Below are 20,275 nucleotides of genomic sequence, written 5' to 3' on the forward strand. Positions count from 1 at the left end.
TTTTTCGTATCATAACTTTGGTACTATGGCAAGAATGTGAATATTTCCCCTTTATTTCTCACGGATTAATTGATGCTCGAAACTGGTTCAACTATCGTTTGGATCGAAGCCGCGTTTAATATTTTCTTGCGTAACACATTTCAGCGTGTAGTTCGTCGGCCGAGTCTTTACATGCCAGCTGCTGGTCCTGAATCCTGAGTTGCGCCTGTTGTCCTCTGTTGGCAGATGGGGAGTTCCGATGACGACTCGGATCGCAAGACCTCCGGAGGGGCCTCTCGGCGCGGCCGGCCGGCGGGCAGCCGGGGTCGCGGCGGCGCCAGCAGCGGCAACAGCAACAGCAGCAGCGGCGGCGGCGTCACCAGCTACAAGATACCCGAGGACATAGCCGCGAAGGTGAATGCCCCGCGGACATCGAGCGAGCAGGGCCGCAACAGCGCCGGACTCAAGGTACGGCGCCAGTGGCGACCGTGGGCTGAACGGTGTGTAAACAATTAACTGTGAACGTGGAAGTACAGTGAAGAGCCTCTCACTGCCCGCTCTTCCCCTTGGGGTCTGGGATCCATCCCTGCCGGACGCTTCGTCGGCCTATGTGGGCACCTCCAGGCTCCACCTGCTGGGACTATTCCGCAAATTCCGCCTCATATCGTTCCGATGGACTTGTCATTGTTAGGTTTACTGCATATTGTCGGGTGACTGCTCATATATTGGCTACCTCCACTTATGGTGTTTTTATGCGTTAGTAAGTTTTTCGCTCCTCGCATTTTGTGGTATCCGCTTGTGTAGGTCACAGTGTAGGCGTTGGCTGATGATATCCTCCGGTGCTCCCCCGTCAGACTGGAGACTTCCTGATCAGCGTGGAAGACATCAACCTGGAAACGCCGCCCATCTGGCGGATCGACGGCAAGTTCCTGATCCAAAAGTACGAGCCCATCAAGGGCAAGGGTCAGCGCCTCTACAAGAATATGGGAACGGTAAGTAAGCTGCCTTAACTAGTTTGTGTTGTGGAGGGTTGATAAAGCACATCGCCTCGGAAATTTAAGAAGTTGACCTTAGGTGTACAGAGTCCTGTCCCAGATATACGAACAAGACGTAAATGCGTAGGCCTTACAAAGGCAATTCGTATTGAGCGCCTTCCGCATTTCCCTCGGCTAGCAATGATGTATCCATGACACTGGCCTGCGTTTGAAAGCTGCTGGGTATCACGTCTGCTGCTACTTCGCCATCTGATGGACCTCAGACTCTCGGCAATGGACGTAATAGACCAGGTGGCGCTACCCGCTTATCGACTTAAACCGCCTCTACCCAGCCATCTTTACGGCCCGCAGTAACATCACCCTCCGACCGCCCTGTGTTACAGTACATGAGCTGGGCGGCAGACACGGAGAAGTTTCGTCCGGTGAGCGTCCGTTACCACCAGATGGGGCGGACAGAGACCATCGTCGAACTCCTGGACAACCCCCACAGCAGCACGTTCAAGTGAGTTGGCCGGCGGAAGGCTGGATGTGCCTCGTGTGTGGGGTGGTCGGGCTAGGGCGGAGGATATGGTCGTTGCAGCAAACTCCGTTTAGAGTCTGTTCTGTCTCTGGGATGCGGTTACCTTTATAATGATGTTTGAATTTATGAACCACATTGACTGTGGGAATTGTATTGATTTATAGTGCATGTTGACATCGGATGTCAACACGCATCATACATCAATATAATTCCTGTCCTAATTTCTGTCACACTCCTAAGATTAAGTTGTGTCCGTTGGTGACATCCAGGAACACAGTTCGTGGCGTGTTTCGTTGTTTGTACCGCCTCCCATTATAGGGGGACGTTTTTCGCGGCGGCATGTCTGACAACAACCAACACCAATCTGTATGATTTCAGCCTCTCGAAGATGCTCTCAATAGAGGAAACATCAAAATACCTGGACAACTTTGAGATCTTCATCCAGACGCTGGTGTCTCAGGCCTTGGACCCGAATTTTTTGGTGGAGATCACCCAAGAGGGAGGTATGTAGACGGTACCTACGACCCGCCCAGCATACCTCTTTGGGAAGGGCCATTCATGGTTACTGCCAATCATAGACCTCTGTAGCCAATGTAAGACTCTATCGACTATCCCACCTGGCTATGTGCGTGTAAGATTTTTTCGCCTCGCCTCTTGAAGCTTTTATTGTCTTTCAGTTAACACCTATATGTTGTATTGCAGACGAGTATTTTATGAAGAATGTGGCCATTGTACAAGAGGCGAATCTTACCAGGAAAAACAAGATTATGGAGCTCAAATCATGGGACGAATCGACGCAGGTTTGTTGCCTACATTTTGTAGGCTTACGAGGACACGCCATGTTACGTTCTCCAATATCGGCATTTCCTCAGTTCACTTGTTCAAGCTCTGGACAATGATGACATTCGGAGACAGTGGTTTCCTTGATGTCGGTAATCGGTATCTTCCGCTCAACCGTAAGCTATTTTCGTTAAAACATATTATATCCGTGTCTTGAGAACATCTTCAGGTGTTGACATCAAGTCATAGTCATCGAAGTAATAAATCAAAACTGCTGCCGAGGAGAAATCATTTTGCACCTTTCATCATATAAGATTTTTGGGGGCAGCGTGTGATCGCGGCGGTCGTCAGTGCCGTCTGTGTGTCTGCGCCTTTGGACGTGTCAGTACTGACCGTTGTCCGTGCGTTTTTCAGGAGGAGCTGGACTCTCTGCCGGTGCTGGAGCTGGTGCTGCTGCGTAACGTGCCGCCCTCCGAGTGTGCCGTCTGCCACCAGACGGCCAACGCGCGCCTGGTGCAGATCTACGGCCGGCCGTACGACCCCAGCACGCTGCTCATCCAGGAGAACGTACCCACCCCGGGCAAACGGCAGCACAACATGTGCAGCTTCTGCGCCGGCCTGGCAGACCTCTACAACAAGGTGAGAGCACACAGACGGGCGGCACAACATGTGCAGCTTCTGCGCCGGCCTGGCAGACCTCTACAACAAGGTGAGAGCACACAGAAGGGCGGCACAACATGTGCAGCTTCTGCGCCGGCCTGGCAGACCTCTACAACAAGGTGAGAGCACACAGAAGGGCGGCACAACATGTGCAGCTTCTGCGCCGGCCTGGCAGACCTCTACAACAAGGTGAGAGCACACAGAAGGGCGGCACAACATGTGCAGCTTCTGCGCCGGCCTGGCAGACCTCTACAACAAGGTAAGAGCACACAGAAGGGCGGCACAACATGTGCAGCTTCTGCGCCGGCCTGGCCGACCTCTACAACAAGGTGAGAGCGGAGAGGAGTGCTTGTCGCGTGCAGAACGGCCGGTCCATGGGATGTTAGGTTGGATCGTGTCTAGCGTACCATTTTCATTGCAAACGAGCCCTAGCATAGTATCTCTAGTGTTTCGTAGAAGTCAGCATTTATGTGAGAAGTTTGCAAATCTCAATAATTATTTCCGTTTTTTTTTTATTATCAATCAAAGACGGTTTGTCAGCTTGCGTTTTCGGTGTCCCTGTGAACTCAGTGACCTGTCTGACCTCGGTGACCTGTGTGACCTTGGTGACCTCGTCTGACCTCAGTGACCTCGTCTGAGTCCAGCGGCCTCGTCTGACCTCGTGACCCCATGAGTGACTTGTCTGACCTCGGTAGCCGGTCCGACCTCACCACTCTAACCTGTGCGGCCGCCCTCTGCTCCACCAGGTTCAGCACCTCACCTACCACCTGTACCTGCGCTGCTGTGAGAAGGTGACCCTGCGGAAGAAGGAGTCGGCCGACGATGACACCACCCTCATCCTCAACGACATCCTGGCCGACGAGAAGTGGCTCTCCAAGGTACAGTGCTCACTGCTTAATTCAGCGGTTTTTGGGATTAGCGCTAGCGGTAAATATAAAGTACTCAAATGTCAAATCACTTAAAACCATCGGAGCTTAAAATTAGTGGAGGACATGAATGTGAAACCTTTATTTGCCGGTATTTGCCGTTCACTACAATGATTGTACTTGTCAGGCTTTCAACGGGGTTTCGAACAAAGTACCAATATGAGCGCAATCAGGCGAGTCCTTCTTGCATGAAAGAACGGTCCTTGCACGTGTACAATGTACATGCAATAGCACTCGAACCGCAATAGTTATGAAATACATGGACCGGGCGATACATGAAAATGCATCACCCGTTGGGTGCCCACCGACAGGCCAAGCTCGAGCATAATCCGTCCGGTCACTGCGGAGTTTTTTCTTATCGGACCAGTTTTGACATCCCTGCCTTGTGATGTGACACTTAATTTAACGGTCGCTCAGATACCATAGAGAATGTCTGAGAAGAAAGGATTAAACTACCAAAAATAGACGAACGGTTGCGAAGAATAGACTTTCAAAACTCGAAAGTGTTTCGGCCGTGCTGTGCCGCTGCGCTTGCTAAGCTGTTATTCCGTTATGATGAAAATAGTTGCTTCTTACTCGCTCAAGAAGTCATCGAGTTCCGTTCCAGCATTGTAACATGCCTTCTTGACCCATACCATGGGTGGAAGGTTAGGTTATCTCGGTTATGCAGCATGTATGCAGTATGCAATATGCAGTATCCCGGTGGGTATACGGTTTGCAGTAGTCTCAAATCGGGTGTGTCGCCCGTAACGCCACCACTTCCAACGGAGCTCCTTCTGTGTTCGGCAGGCGTTCTCGGACGTACAACATATTTGGGGCGACGTGGACCAGATCTACGCGGCCGCAAAGGAGGAGCAAGAGGGCGGCAAGGCGGCCTCCCCGGGCAAGGCGGCCACATCGGGCAAGGCGGCCTCCTCCACAGAGAAGACCGCCAGCGCCTGAGACCCGGCGGCGCCCGAGATCGCCAGCGCGTGAGACCGAGCGGCCATTGCGTGCCGGACGCCCCACTGCCATTGACTGCCCCAGTGCACCATTCTGTGCTGGGATTGGGCGGGGCGAGCGGCGTGCCCCGCTCTTGGGTGAAGCTATAAGGTCAAGTTGGCATTTTTTTTCTATCCATGATGTAGAACGTTTTGTAGTGAGTTTTGAAATGCATTTTTTTAGGTGAGATTTTGGCCATAGCAGTTCAGTATTTTGGTAAATGTGCATTTGTGAATTGTTTTAACTAGGAATGGCCAGTGGGGACAAAACTTAAGGTAGGCAAATTCGCGATCGCGGACTATAGGTTATCGTTATTCCACCAGTGTATGTTAATGGCCAGGATGAGAGAGCTTTCCATTTGTGCTTTCACCCCCATTCGTGTATATCGCAGGCCTGCGGCAGAGCTGGCTGTAGGTCGGATCATACCACCCACATTCAGTGTTTTGTCTGTGCTCGGTTAACTGGGAGACCTGCCAGGGTACGTTCTCTCCCGACTGCAGGGTAATGGGCGCCGGCCTGCCCGCATAGTGTGACTGACGGGATGACTGACCCGGATACGGCGTGACTGACGGGGAGACTGACCCAGACACGGTGTGACTGACGACATGACTGACCCGGACACGGCGTGACTGACGACATGACTGACCCGGACACGGCGTGACTGACGACATGACTGACCCGGACACGGCGTGACTGACGACATGACTGACCCGGACACGGCGTGACTGACGACATGACTGACCCGGTGACTGACCCGGACACGGCATGACTGACGACATGACTGACCGGGACACGGCGTGACTGACGACATGACTTGCGCGGACACGGTGTGACTGACGACATGACTGACCCGGACACGGCGTGACTGACGACATGACTGACCCGGTGACTGACCCGGACACGGCATGACTGACGACATGACTGACCGGGACACGGCGTGACTGACGACATGACTTGCGCGGACACGGTGTGACTGACGACATGACTGACCCGGACACGGCATGACTGACGACATGACTGACCCGGACACGGCGTGACTGACGACATGACTAACCCGGACATTGTTACTTAAAAGTAATGTCCAATCCCACTTACAGTGCGACTGACGCCGTGAGGAATGCAATGGCCGACCTACCAGTTGCCTCGCTGCATTGTGTGCCTTTTAGCTCCAACGAGCTCTCATTGACTAACCCTAGTTCACTTCAGCATTATGCATCTCTACTAACAATGTTACACCATTGGATTTGTGACTCTTGCGTAGTTAGGGGATTTATACTCCAACGGGATAGAAAGAGCGATTTTTTAAGTGTCTGTGAAACCAAGATGTGAAATAAAACATGAGTAGATAAAACGACTCAAAGTTTTACCGTATTATTTACATTACATACGTCCATGAAACCTTAAGTCCAGATAAAAGAAGAAAATATGAATTAGCAAATGGAAATGGTAGTTTGTGTAAAAAATGACGCGCTAAATGGAGTTTGCATGGCAAGAAGGCCAACAAGGTGGGCTAGCCGGTGCATTTGTTCCCGTTTTGCTTTCGCCGTTTATCAATTTGATCACCGGGTCCAAAAAGACACAGTGCTGCTTTCTAAGAAAATCCTTTTGTTTGCGAGGAAACCTGCAAAAATTTATCAATTTCTGTCGTCGGCCATTTGTGGGATGGGAGGACGGGATGGGGGAGCAGTTGCCTCCGAGACCTCCTGACTCCACAGATCATCACTTCAGGTCTTTATCCCGATTCTGAACTGCGTCTTCTTCATTGGCACGTCCTACTTAGATTCGATTATTTTCGGTTCCTACTGTGGATGTCGTTTTTATTATATAGCCTTATGAGTACCTAGTACCTACATATCTTTTTCATTGAGTCTCAAAAGGTGTAGATGCACAAAGCTGTTCAATAAATCACGTTTGATATTATCCGGATATAGATATTCGCTTGATCATTTAGTAGTTGAAAACATGATACTGATATTTATAGTACCTAAGTGAAGTCATACGTCTCTTCAATCATTCAGCCAGCGCTAAATCATTCTGCTATTCGATCATTCAGCCAGCGCTGAAGCCGAGTCTTATTAAGAATTACTAATTCATGATTCGAGTATGATAGCATCTGTTAATGTCAACGCTTCCAAACGTGTTGTAGTGTCCCCCTGCCCACAAACATGCGATGTCGTCGACATTCGCCCGGGGTCGAGAAACTCAACGGCATGCAGAAAATCCATCGCTGACACGCCAAAACAGGCCAACATTCCAACTATACGGAAGAACAATTACCTCATTATATAATGATCTTGAAAAACTGACCGTTTACGTCAATAACCACCGTTGGACCTCCTAGACTTGCCAACATTCCAAAAATACTAGAAAATGATCATCTTGTAGTAATCCTGTGCACCGGTCTCGAGGGGTCAACGGCAGTGCGGAAGGTCAACGTTTTTGCCGGGCTGTCTTTCCGTCAGGTATCTGCGAAAACACCGGAGCCGGCGTGTAGTTGCACCGGCCGGCGGCGCGCTGCACGCCCCCCCCCCCCCCCCGTCCCCCGCCGGTTCCGGGCGATGGTAGTTGGTGTGACACGGGGCGATCGGATTGGAGCGGCGCGCCGGCGCGCTCCGTCACTCACAGGCGGCGCCGGCTGCGGTCGCCGGGCCGGTCCGACTGGTTCCGCCGCCGCCGATTGCAGAACTGCACGCTGCCGCCCCGAGGACGTTGCCACTGCGTGCCGGGAGCTCGGTCGATGAGGATGGCGCAGGTGCGGCAGCGGCGCGGCGACAGGGAGCCGTCGCCGGCTCCGGCGGCTCCGGTGGCGGCGGCTCCGGAGCCCCGCCGGCCGGCCGGCGACTGGCTGTCGCGGCTGCCCAGCAGTATAGTGCTGGTGGTGCTGGTGGTGGTGCTGCTGGCCATGGCCGTGTACGTGTGGTTCAAGATCGGCCACCCGCCGCCCAAACTGCTCGTCGTCTCACTGGGAGGTCTCCGGCACGACTACCTCTCGCGCCTGCCGGCCGAACAGCTGCCCTTCTTCACCCAGCTCGTGCGATACGGGGCGCACGCCGAGTGGCTCAACCCGACGTTCCCGTCGGACGGCGTCGCCACGCGCGCCTCCCTGTTCACCGGTGTGTTTCCGGAAAAGAACGGCGTGTTCGGGCCACACGTGCTGGACCGGGAGCTGGGTGAGCTGCGACTGGACGGTCCGGCCGGCCACTCGGCCGAGGACGCCGCCTGGTGGGGCGGCGCCGTGCCGTTCTGGAACTCAGCCGTCAGACAGTGGCGGCGAACGGCTGTGGCCGGGCTGGAGTCGGCCTGCACGCCGCTGGACGCCTTCGAAACCACCTTCTGCCTGCCTCCGTTCCCGGCGGAGAAGCTGGCCGACACGCTGACAGAGATACTGGACCGTCTGCTACAGCCGGAGAACCCGTACGGCATCGGCATCGTGCACACGGACGCGCTGCGACGGGCGGCTGAGGAGCACGGCCCCACCTCTGAGGCTCTGTTTGACGAGCTGCGAGCGATCGACCGTCGATTGCAGCAGCTGGACCGGCAGCTGACGGGTCGGCAGGCGCGGGACAGTGTGAACCTGGTGGTGGTTTCTGACGGCGGCCTCACCGACACGGCTCAGCTGCAGACGGTGCCGGTGGACGAGCTGCTGCCGGCAGAAGCCGCCGTCACACTGGCCGGCGACGGCGGCGCCGTGCTCGGCTACATGGCCACAGAGCACGCCCAGCAGGCCGCCCGGATCGCCGCCGAGCATCCGGGCGTGCGCGCCCACCTGCGCGGCTCGCTGCCGGCGCGGCTGCGGCTGGCGCACCCGCAGCGCGAGCCGGACCTGCTGCTGGTCGCCGAGCCGGGCTACTACCTGGAGAACGAGCGGCCGCTGGCCGTGCAGGCGGCCGGCGGGTACGACGACACGACGGGCGCCGCCCCGGACATGCGCGGCGTCCTGCTCGGCCGCGGGCCCTCCTTCCGGGCCGGCGCCACCGTCCAGCAGGCCAACGCCGTGGACGTGTACCCGCTGCTGGCGGCTCTGAGCCACGTCATACCAGAGCCTCACAGCGGTCAGCTGAGCAACGTCGACGGCCTGCTCGACTGGTGACGTCACCCGCCCGCTGGACCGACGGCTGCTCATCGCCACCCTGTCAACCTGCCGAGGGTGGAGCCCGCTGCGGTGGGCGCGCCATGACAAATCCCGAGAGGGACGGGAGGGGAAATAGCGCCCGGATGCCAGATTTCTGTGGCATTACTACGCTTTGGGAATCGTTCATTAGCTGATGTGTAATAGAATCCATTTTGTCCGATGCCCATGTAGAAATTAGGTCCTGTTTACATGAGCTCTCTTTCAGTCGCGTGCAGCGTTATTTTTCAGTGGTTGGGGAAATACGTCCATCGCAAGAAGTTGAGCGCTTTTCACGTCAATCATTTTAACCGTAACGCATGATTCAGTGCTTCTGTTTTGAAGGCAATACAGTTACGACGGTAAAGTAGTGGTTTGGCGTCTTTTATATCACGCTTTATATGCCCGCTCAGTTGATCATTTTAGTTATCGGGGTAGGTCTGCACGGGAATGGCTATTCATTAATCATTTCGACGAACTAACGTTAGACTCCTTAGTCCTTACCTACATGTGACCTGCCTTCCTTATTTCTAGCCTACCTTACTTTTGAGGTGATCGGGGTTGAAAATACCTCTTTGCCTGTGGATCCCGGTCTCATCGAGCTCATCGGGGTAGACAGGCTGGGCTCTAAGGGATAGGGGGTGTCGAACATGATAAGTGATAACACCCCAGTGCTTGTCGGGCCTTGAACGAGTTGACGGACTGCTTACACTTTCGTTGTCTAACCACCGTTCAGCGTAGTTTCGCTCCTCCCTCGCCTCCTTCTCAAAGATCTAGGAGTGCACTGTGCGGCTGTTTGTTCATTTTACGCGTTTAAAAAAGCATGTCATAATCTGACAACAATGTTACTGATTTTTGTTTATGTTGTACCTATAAATCTCAGACCCAGGTTATTTGAGGCCAGGTCACGAGGCTACGCCAGGTGACATTTTAAAAGGGAGTCCCCACTTCTCATCTAGCTGCTTCGACTGAATGAATTTCAGAATGGCTTCCAGACGCGAAGTCGTCAAACTGATCTCTGAAGGAGTAGTGTCATTTCAGGTCACTCTTCGAAACGTACGAAGCAATCACATAGGTGGCAAATCGATTGGTGACATTTCCGTCCCGGACTCCCGATCACGATCACCCTAGTATAGTTCCTGAGTTATATGATGGCTGTTAGGTATTGGCGAAAACGTTCAGCCTTCAGGTGACCTCCCGAGGTCACCGAGGTCACCTGTGCACCTTACTCGAAGCGGGCTGATGAAGTCGCATACGTCAAACCGACTGGCGGCATTTTCTCGACCCAGTGGTTGCTGAGTTTCATAATTGCTGCCATAGATGCAAACGCTCAGTTGACCTCCCAAGGTCACTGAGCTCATCCAAGGCTATTATATTCGAAACGGGCTATGAAATTGCCCATGGTAAATCGCTGGCAGCGTTTTAGCCTCGATCAGCTCAGTGGTTTCAGACTTATAGTATGGCTGAAAACGGGAGGTAGGGTAGGTAATTTGTCAAGTTGACTTTTGAGCGTTACCGAGGCAGTCACCATAATCAAAATATATGGTAAAATCGCATGCGGCAAAGCGACTTCAGGTGCATTCGTCTCCATCGGCTTAGTGGTTCCTGGGCTACATACCTTCTTGCTGCAATAAGCAAAATAATAAAGTTCACCTTTTAAGGTGACCGAGGTTACCTGTGGTCACCATATTCGTAATGGCAAATAAAACTGTTTATCCTTTTTCAAATGTTGCTATTCTTATTTGAACTCGATAATTTGTTTATGAATAAAAATATGACTGCAAGGATGGCAGTGGAGTAGTGTCGTCTTCGCAACCGAAATAAACAAAACCTTGAAGTCCTTTCTTTGACAGAAATGGCGCGGTAGTTTCGTATGATTTCGTTTAGATCGCTGGCTGACGCTGGCTGATTCAAATTAATTTATAATTTATATTGTTATATAACATAACTGAGGCCATTGGTCCCTAATAAAGTATGATAAAGTGGTGTTAAGGTCTTGGATATTTGATAAGTGTATATTGGCCCTTTTGTTTCTTGGCATAGTCTAAGGCTTTTCCCTATTTTCCAGCTTGAGCTTCATATCAGTGTCATCTGGTTGATTAATTGTTTGTAGGTAACTTGCACGGCTAGCTGAAGCTGTGGTTTAGAGTTTAGTAAGGTATGGTAATTACAAGGCTGCTGTAGGTATGGTAAACAATGGGTATCTAGACAAATCTCTGGGACATTTCTTGAATTCTTGGCTATGGTTACCTGTGTTTCTTTGTTACTCTGTCCGCAAATCTTTGTCCGTGCATACTGCATGCGCACTTCAATTTCATTGTAGGTATTGCATTTCTTGACAACCTGATCTAACTCTGTTCTAATCCCTCCTAAGCTTACTTAGCCTGCCCAACTTGAACTGCTAGCCAAAGATACCCTGGAATCTTCTCTAAATGGCCAATGGGGTTAATATGACATTTTTGACATAAAAATTTAATTAATTGTATTGTATTGTATTGTATTACCATCATGGACAATCCACACATTTAATTGAAATAACCACTTTCCTCACATTAGTTTTTGCTACAGTTTTATGATTTTCCTGCTTGATGTGATCAGAAATAAAATGCTTTATAACTAACTACTATGGCTTTTTATATTTTCATATAGGAAGAACTATTTTCCATGTTTGGTAGAGGCTGAATAGTTTTGCTGGAGAGCTGCTTATTATGAGTTGGCCAATCATATTTTGAAGTGCAAAGCCAGCTGCATGCTAATTGGCTGATGATTGGCCTATGCCAGAGCCCAGAGGTGCCTCCATTCTTTGCATTCTTCCATAAGACACCACGTTCCTCCATGGCATGAGTGACTGCTTTTAGAGCTAAAATCAATAGGATAGGGTGATTGTTTGGATGTAAAAGCTTCAGAATTGGGCTAACTCCAGAGTCCAGAATTGTTAGTTTCAGCCCAAGCCACAAAACTGTTATTCCAACTCAAAACTCCATGTTAAAAGTGGTATATTTTATATAAGAAGGAGTGAAATGGCAGGGTATGGGGTCAAATAAATGGGAATAAGGTGGGGCGGGGACATAGAACAGCCTATGCATGTAGGTACAATTATCATGAAAATTGCAGGGTTACTTCCTAATTTGCTGCTAAGCTCATGCTTGTTATGTCTTTAGTGTATGATTTTCGATAATCATTGTTGTGCTATGACGACCCTTTGTTTTCTCCCTGGCTGCCAGCTGTTATTCACCACCACCCCATTTGTTCATTACTTTTTTCAGGCTGAAGGATGAACAGCATCGGTGAAAAATGTCAAGACATCAAAAAAGAATACGATGACTGTTTCAACGCATGGTTCTCTGAGAAATTCTTGAAAGGTCAGACCACTGAAGATCCAAGGTGTCTTGAACTGTTCAAGAAATATTCAGAATGTGCCAAGGAAGCAATCGAAGAGAAGGGCATCAATTTAAAAGACATCCGAAAAGATGTTCTTGGCACAAGTGAGGAACCAAAAATGCGGAAAGGAAATAGCTGACTTTTATCGCGTTCGGTCGATGACTGATGTGATGTGTGACGTAACGTGACGTGACGTATGACGTGACGTGACGGGACGTTGTCTGCTGTGTGACTGACGTGTGGTTACGCTTGTTGTCACCTCCATTATTGTAATACCACACTTGTCATTTCTTTATCTGTGTATATCGAGTCTCTGAATATTTCATTGTTGCGAATGGGACCGAAATATACAGAAACGATCATGTTAACTTTTGTTCGCTCAAAGCAGACAGTCTACCTTTAGATTTGGCGAGCATCGCTGCGGTTTTGCAGTTCGAACGTATAAGGACGAACTGTCGACTCCGACCGACTCCAACTCCTACTCCGACTCCGACTCCGACTCCGCAGCCCTGCTTTCTTGTATACTCGTAGACCGTGTCCTGTGCAGGAGTGGCACCCCGAGCTTTTAGTCGTTTGACCTTCAGAGGTCAACCAGGGTCACTTGACTTTGATGTACGCTGCTTTTTGCAGGAGTTACACGGAACACTGGTTTTCCTAGTAGGCAGGCATACATGACAGTGTATCGACGCCCTCGTGAAAAACGATGTTATTCTGCAAACCGGATCAGAACGCAATGTGCAGAGGAGGTCACTTATCAAGTAGTAGTTTGCATGAATGCTACTACGTTGTATGGGCTATTGAATGACTTGCTTTGGCTCACAATTATTCCAATTCATATATTCCGCCACTGCTGTGCAAGTTTGTTGTCTCAGACGGCGCCCACTACACGCCCACTCCCCCAACAGCCGTCTGTCACCCAGCTGGGGTAGCATTAGTACCTATTTATTATGCTCCTTTGGCATCTGGTGGACAATGATTGTAGCACATTTCCGGAACACACGGTGGATGGCGACTGCGAGCCCTGGTACGGTGCGGTGTGCAATGTCTTAATTCCGGGACAATATGACGGTAAACGTGTAAACTCCGCGACTTATCATTACTCTGTCTTTGGTCTCTCCTCTCTCATCTCTTCTTAACAGCACAATAAACTCTACAGACGGCTCCATCATTGTATTGCATGTAGTAAGACAGATTGAGGCCAACGGTTGAAACGACACTGAATTACCTATTAAGCGTTTGAAGTATAAGTCCCTAGTAGCATCGCAGAAACGTGCAAACTTTAGGTGCAAACTATCCTATTTTAATATATAGACGTGAAAGTTAAAATTTTACTTTATGCCGCTCCTAGTCTGGCTACGAGTGCCGGCTAAGCACGAGGCCCCAGCCTCCCTCCGGGCCAGCGGAACATATACCTCGAGCGAAGCCGGCACAAGAGTCGCGATGAACTTTGTTGTGTTGGATTAGGCTTGTTCGGACTGACGAGACCATTTCAGAGCCGGAAGGATGATAGGAATTTGGGGGAGACTGGTCTGGGTGGGTGATGACCCTGATGCTCTGCCAGAGCTGAGCCCATCACGTGGACACCTCAGGCTCAGCCCCGCGAACAGTCACCGCACTCGGTCATGGGCCTGCTCCTGGGGTGGAGCTACCCATGTGAGATACCTAAATGGTCACCGTGCAGTCCGGAGAAGGGGTTGAGGTGTGAGGTAGGATTTGACTATTCTGACTATGGAAACGACAAACGGGCGGAACGGAACGGAGGTCGCGATGAACTCACGCTCCCGCGTTATAATAAGTGACGACGCTTCACGGGCAGGAGTCGGACGACCGAGGCGCGAGGATGGCCCGAAGTGAAGGCCAGTCCTGCGCCCCGATCGGCACCCGCAGACCAGGAAAACCTAATCCTGCAAGCCCGGGCTTTACTAGCTCCACTGGAGCTCCACAACGGCCTCGAGCTTTGATGGTTTCAAGGTCAAACGGGTAAGAGTGCCTCCGGGCTCCGAATGGTTTTGGCCAGGGATGCGGAGCCGTGGAAATTTCTGACGGCTCCGGCTCCGGCTCCGGCTCCGGAGAAAAAAATCGGCTCCGGCTCCGGCTCCGGCTCGGAGTAAACTGATCCGGCTCCGGCGGCTCCGGCTCCGGCTTCTACTCAGTACATCCCCTATGCGATCAATTAAATACGGGTGGAAGAAAAAAGGCGATGGGATTGGTACACTTTGCTTCTGTATTTGTATAACAAGGCTATTTTGAATACCAGATTGTTTTACGCCTTGTACTGTCAAACCGAACTAGGTAAATAATTGTTTCCTCTTAAGAAAAGGAGCCGGAGTCGCCCCCTTTTTTGACGGCTCCGGCTCCGGCTCCGGCTCCGGGCTATATTGTTTCACGGCTCCGGCTCCGGCTCCGGGCAAAATATGCCGGCTCCGGCGGCTCCGGTTCCGGCTCCGCATCCCTGGTTTTGGCCAATATTCCCATTCTCATAGGCGGCGGAACGGGGGGGGGGGGGGCACCGTGCCCCCATTTGATTTTGGCATCTTAACATTAGCGCTATGGGCGTTGCATGGAAAGAATGGGACCAAAAGTCGGCAGTGCCCCAATTGAAGGTGTGTGGCTGGTGCCGTGGCGAGTCGTGCTCTAAGCCGGATGAAGCCGTTCCAGTGTTTGGGATTCGCAACTTGGGATTCCACACAACGACGGGCTGGGAAGTTCCCTGATGTGGAGCCGTCTCCCCCAAACACTTAGATCGGCCAAGGATAGCGATGTATTTGAAACAGCATGAGCAAGCTATGTAGTGAACACAACGATGAAACCATAGTTCGTTTTGGCAAAGTTAAGGACAGTACAAAGCAGTGAGAAAACGTATATCAGAGCGAGAGATACTTTCTAGTAGAGTGCATGAATGGCCACACGACGATGAACATTATGATACATACACACGAACATACATTTCTAAAACATTAATAAATCGGACATAGAAATGAACAAGTGGAGCAGAGCCATCTGGCGGATATCGCTGAACCTGCGCCTCGCGTCAGCTGCGACAGCAGCGCCACGTTGAGGTCGACGGTGGCGCCGCCCCGCGTCGGAGCGCTTGCCAGTCGCCAGCGGCGGTAGTGCCGCGCCGCGTCGGAGAACGTGCGGCGGTGCACTACATCACCCTCCCCCTAGAGACGGCACTGCGAACGTGACGTTAAGAAAACGCGTTGGTGGCCGTACAGCACGGCCGGAGCGGGTCGACCGTAGGCACGGCGGTGGGGGCGCGGGCGGAGGCGGCGGCTGTAGCGGCAGGTCGCCACGCGGTGGCGGAAGCGGCGGCCTCGGTGCGCGAGGCACTGGCAGGAGGAGCTCTGGGCCGGAGGCCGGTGTTGCCGAGTCGGCGGAACGCGCCGTGTCTTGGACCGCAGACGGCGATGCTGTCGGAGTTGGAGCAGGTGGGGGCCGTTCCAAGTGCGCCGGTTTGACTCGGTCGATGGAGATAACGTCGGAACGACCGCCTCGGTCCACAGTGACCGTCTTCGCCGATCTGTGTAGCACCTTGTATGGTCCGTCATAACGCGGGGCAAGCGGCGGCTTCACTGCGTCGTGGCGCACGAACACGTGCGAGGCGTGGTCCAGCGCGCGCGGCACGTACGACGGCGCGCTTGGTGCTGGTCGTGGTGCCGTCGGGCGCAGTGCCGCCATGGTGCGCTGAAGCTCGGCGGCGAATGATTCCGGCGTAGGAGGCGCGGTGGCGGACGGGGTGATGAGTTCACCAGGTAGGCGGAGCGGCGCTCCGTACACCAGCTCGGCAGTGCTGCAGCCCAGGTCTTGTTTGAGCGCCGAGCGGATTCCGAGCAGCGCCAAAGGAAGAGCCTCCGTCCAGCGGGCGGGCGCGGCGGCGCGCAGCGCGGCCTTAAGCTGCCGGTGCAGGCGCTCCACCATCCCGTTGGCCTGGGGGTGGTACGCGGTGGTCCGGCGCCGCGCACAGCCCAGGAGAGTGGACAGCTCAGCCCAGAGCGCCGACTCGAATTGGCTGCCCCGGTCGGTGATGATCTCGTCCGGGACGCCGAACCGAGAGATCCAGCCGGAGATCAGCGCCCGGGCGACCTCTCGCGCCGTGATGCCACGCAGCGGGATCGCCTCCGGCCAGCGACTGTACCGGTCCACCACCGTCAGAAGATACGAGTAGCCCTCAGACGGCGGCAGCGGGCCGACCAGGTCGGCGTGCACTTGTCGAAACCTGTCGGCAGGTGGCGGGAACGAGGCGGGCGGCGCTGTCGTGTGCCGGTGGACTTTGGTGCGCTGGCACGGGACGCAGGTGCGCGCCCAGAGTGCGGCGTCCTTCTTCACCGACGGCCACACGAAACGCCGCGTGACCAGGTCGACGGTGGCGCGCACTCCCGGGTGGGCCAGATCGTGCACGTGCCGGAAGTAGGCGCGCCGGAGCGGTGCCGGGATCCACGGCCGCGGTACACCCTGGGACTCGTCGATGACCAGCGTGCGGCCGCTGGGGAGCCGGGCGTCTCTGAGTTTGAGCCCGTGCTCTGTCGAGCGGAAGCGCGCCAGCTCTTCGTCCTCTAGCTGGCAGGCTGCGAGCTTGTCGAAGTCGTCGACTGGCGGGCACGGTGCTGAGAGCATCGCCACTGTTCGACTCAGAGCGTCCGCAGCTGCGTTTTCTTTCCCAGGCACGTGCCTGATGTCGGTGGTGAACTGGGAGATGAAGTCCAGGTGCCGGATCTCCCTCGGCGAGTAGCTGGCTGACCCGGACGAGACTGCCGACACGAGGGCCTTGTGGTCGGTGAAGATGGCGAACTGGCGGCCTTCCAGAGTGTGCCGGAAGTGCTTGACCGCCAGATACGCCCCGAGCAGTTCGCGGCCGAAGGTGCTGTAGCGTGTCTCTGCTGGTTGGAGTGACTTCGAGAAGAAAGCCAGCGGCGTCCAGGTCCCGTGCGAGTGTTGCTGCAGGACAGCGCCGACGCCGGTGTCAGAGGCATCGACCTGCAGACTCAGCGCTGCGCCGGGAGTGGGGTGCGCGAGCTGCGTGGCCTGAGCCAGGGCAGCCTTCACGCGTTGGAAGGCGTCCTCAGCGGTTGGCGTCCACTCCACCGGCGCCGCGCGTTTGCGTTTCTGGTCCAGCAGGTGGTGAAGTGGTCGGAGGAGGCCGGCAGCACCAGGCAGGAACCGGTGATAGTAGGTCACCAGGCCGATGAACCTACGCAGTTGGCGTTGCGTGGTCGGCTGCGGAAACTCCTGGACTGCGGCGACCTTCTCCGGCAGCGGGGCGATGCCGTCCGGGGACACATCGTGACCGAGGAAGCTGATACGGTTGACGCCCAGCACGCACTTCTTTGGGTTGATCGTGACGCCGAACTTGTCGAGACGTTCCAGTACCTGACGGAGGTGACGGCGGTGCTGCTCGACGGACGTGCTGGCGATGAGGATGTCGTCGATGTACACGTAGCAGCACGTCAGCCCGCGCATCACCTCGTCTATAAAGCGCTGGAATGTCTGACTGGCGTTGCGAAGACCGAAGCTCATCCGCTGCATCTCGAATAGCCCGAACGGTGTGACGATGGCCGTCTTCGGGATGTCAGCGGGTTCGACCGGGATCTGATGGTACGCGCGGACGAGGTCGATCTTCGAGAAGATGGTACAGCCGTGCAGGTTCGCGGAGAAGTCCTGCAGGAACGGTATGGGATACCGGTCCGGGACGGTGGCGGCGTTCAGGGCGCGGTAGTCGCCGCACGGGCGCCACTGTCCGGGCTCCTTCTTAGGCTCCATGTGGAGGGGCGACGCCCAGCTGCTCTTGGATGGGCGGGCGACCCCGAGGCTGATCAGCTTGTCGAACTCCTGACGGGCGATGCGGAGGCGGTCGGGCGGCAAACGCCGAGGGTGCCCTACACGAGGAGGTCCACGTGTCACGATGTGGTGAGTGACGTTATGGCGCACGGGCAGGAGCTGCGCAGATGTGGCTGTCACTCGAGGGAACTCTTTAAACAAGTCTGCGAGAGTGGGCGCCGCGCACATTCGCACTCCGACGGAGCCGATGTCGGCTGGGGTGCCCACGGCACACGTTGTGCCGTGTTCAGCCTGGAGGAGCTGACGGCGCATGTCCACCAGCAGACGATGATGGGCGAGAAAGTCCGCTCCCAAGATCGGCATCGACACGTCGGCGACCATGAATGTCCACGGGTAGTCCACTGTTCCGAAACGCACCGAAGTCGAAATAACGCCATGGAGCTTGATCTCTGTGCCGTTGGCTGCTTCCAGTCGAGGCGCGTCGGGCGGCTGCACAGTGGTGCCGTCGGCCACGACTCGTGGTGGGACGACACTCACCTGTGCGCCGGTGTCGACGAGGAACCGCCAGTTCCGGGCAAGGTCGGTGACATAGAAGAGGGGCGCCAGTGTTGGCCGGCCCGTCTCCGCTGGCGCTAGCGCGGACAGGCGGGCTAGTTTCCCGACCAGGAGCACGGCGGTCTGCAGCGGTGGGCCTCCGCGCCGTACTTCTGGTGGTACCAGCAGTACCCTTCATCAGGTGTCACCGATGCCGGTTGAGAACTGCCAGACGAGGCAGGTGCGGGTCGGCGCGGACGGGAGCGGGAGCGGCCACGCCGAGGAGCGTCGGCACCGCCCCGCTGGAACACGGCTTCGATTCGTGCTACCGCAGCGGTGAGGGCGGTGACGGCAGCGGCCATGCCGGCGTTACCGCACCCGCAGGCGGCGGGCGGTCCGGCGGCGGCCACCGCGCTGGCCGGCGGGGCGAGCGTGACCCCAGGGCCGGCCGGCGGGCCACAGGCGGCAGCGACACCGGCCGTCGGCGTGCAGACAGCAGTCACGGCGGCGCCGCCAGAGGCCTCCTGGAAGCGGTCGGCCGCGCTGGCCAGGTCGTCAATACCAGTGTCCTCCGGCAGCAGCGCGAGGGCGGCGCGGGTCGTCGGCGGCAGGCGCTGCAGGAACAGCGTCCTGAGAAGGCCGAGGTCGTGGCCCGCGCTGCCCAGCATGTGCTGCATGCTGCGCAACAGCTGCGTGGGTCTCCTGTCGCCCAGCTGGTGGTCGCGGAGGAGTGCCTCGAGGCGTGAGGCGCGCGACTGGGCCAGGCGCGTGCTCAGGGCCCCTTTTAGTTCTGAGAACGAGCCGGTCTCGGCTGTTATCACGTCTCGAACTTGTGAAGCGACATGCACAGGCAGGTTGGCCACCAGCAGCCGGAACTTGTCGTGGTCATCCGTGATGCCGGCGACGGCGAAGGCACACTCGACCTGCACCAGCCAGAGCTCGGCTTCTTCAGGTGCGTAGGCCGGCAGCCGGAACGACGCGAATGGCCGCGTCGGCGCGTCCTGGGCGGCACCCTCCGGCTCGATGGGTGACGGCATAGTCACTATATACAGCAAACACTAACACTAGAGGCACACTGAAAGACTGTCGGTAATCACTAGGCGCTCGCCGCGCTCACTGTGCTGGCGCTCGCTGCGCTGCACTACGTTGGCGCTCGCTGCGCTGCACTGCGTTGGCGCTCGCTGCGCTGCCCTGCGTTGGCGCTCGCTGCGCTGAGGCTAGGCCACGTCACCAGCGCACTATTCACTGTTCGCGGCAGCGGAAGCCGGGTGAAGATCACCCATTCTTGCCGAGGCGATGGGGAGGCCAGGTCAAAGATGACCTCTTCTTGCCGAGGCGGAGACGATGACTTCTTGAGCTACCGATCACGTCGGGGTCACCATTTGTGGCTGGTGCCGTGGCGAGTCGTGCTCTAAGCCGGATGAAGCCGTTCCAGTGTTTGGGATTCGCAACTTGGGATTCCACACAACGACGGGCTGGGAAGTTCCCTGATGTGGAGCCGTCTCCCCCAAACACTTAGATCGGCCAAGGATAGCGATGTATTTGAAACAGCATGAGCAAGCTATGTAGTGAACACAACGATGAAACCATAGTTCGTTTTGGCAAAGTTAAGGACAGTACAAAGCAGTGAGAA

The 20,275-nt window shown here is 55.0% G+C and overlaps 2 protein-coding genes and 1 long non-coding RNA gene across 9 annotated transcripts in view; all 3 read left to right on the plus strand.

Moving 5' to 3' along the window:
* LOC122364520 overlaps window positions 1-6,195 on the plus strand; it is a 14,703-nt gene extending 8,508 nt beyond the window's left edge. For 4 of the 7 annotated variants that reach the window (XM_043335005.1, XM_043334971.1, XM_043334962.1 and 1 more), the window contains 8 exons: window positions 226-447; window positions 834-971; window positions 1,358-1,476; window positions 1,873-1,997; window positions 2,197-2,294; window positions 2,689-2,913; window positions 3,681-3,812; window positions 4,650-6,195. In XM_043335005.1, coding sequence (XP_043190940.1) covers window positions 226-447; window positions 834-971; window positions 1,358-1,476; window positions 1,873-1,997; window positions 2,197-2,294; window positions 2,689-2,913; window positions 3,681-3,812; window positions 4,650-4,802 — 1,212 coding nt within the window. In that variant the 3' untranslated portion in view covers window positions 4,803-6,195. The remainder of the gene's footprint in view (window positions 1-225; window positions 448-833; window positions 972-1,357; window positions 1,477-1,872; window positions 1,998-2,196; window positions 2,295-2,688; window positions 2,914-3,680; window positions 3,813-4,649) is intronic. The other 3 variants (XM_043334988.1, XM_043335010.1, XM_043334997.1) reach the window with 1 other exon arrangement.
* Window positions 6,196-7,544: 1,349 nt separating this feature from the next.
* On the plus strand, window positions 7,545-9,319 carry LOC122364613 (ectonucleotide pyrophosphatase/phosphodiesterase family member 5-like). Its single transcript, XM_043335192.1, has one exon. The coding sequence runs from the start codon at window positions 7,579-7,581 to the stop codon at window positions 8,929-8,931; it is 1,353 nt and encodes a 450-aa protein (XP_043191127.1). The 5' UTR covers window positions 7,545-7,578; the 3' UTR covers window positions 8,932-9,319.
* Window positions 9,320-10,822: 1,503 nt separating this feature from the next.
* Window positions 10,823-12,692, plus strand: LOC122364623. Its single transcript, XR_006253595.1, has 2 exons — window positions 10,823-10,921; window positions 12,216-12,692. It is a non-coding gene; the product is annotated as an uncharacterized LOC122364623 (long non-coding RNA).
* Window positions 12,693-20,275: the final 7,583 nt, after the last annotated feature.

Source organism: Amphibalanus amphitrite, unplaced genomic scaffold, assembly GCF_019059575.1.
Source record: "Amphibalanus amphitrite isolate SeventyFive unplaced genomic scaffold, NRLGWU_Aamphi_draft 000027F_arrow, whole genome shotgun sequence".
NCBI classification, from domain to species: domain Eukaryota; kingdom Metazoa; phylum Arthropoda; class Thecostraca; order Balanomorpha; family Balanidae; genus Amphibalanus; species Amphibalanus amphitrite.

Coding starts and splice junctions, on each gene's coding strand:
- LOC122364613 (XM_043335192.1), top strand. CDS start 7,579: ATGAGGATGGCGCAGGTGCGGCAGCGGCGCGGCGACAGGGAGCCGTCG.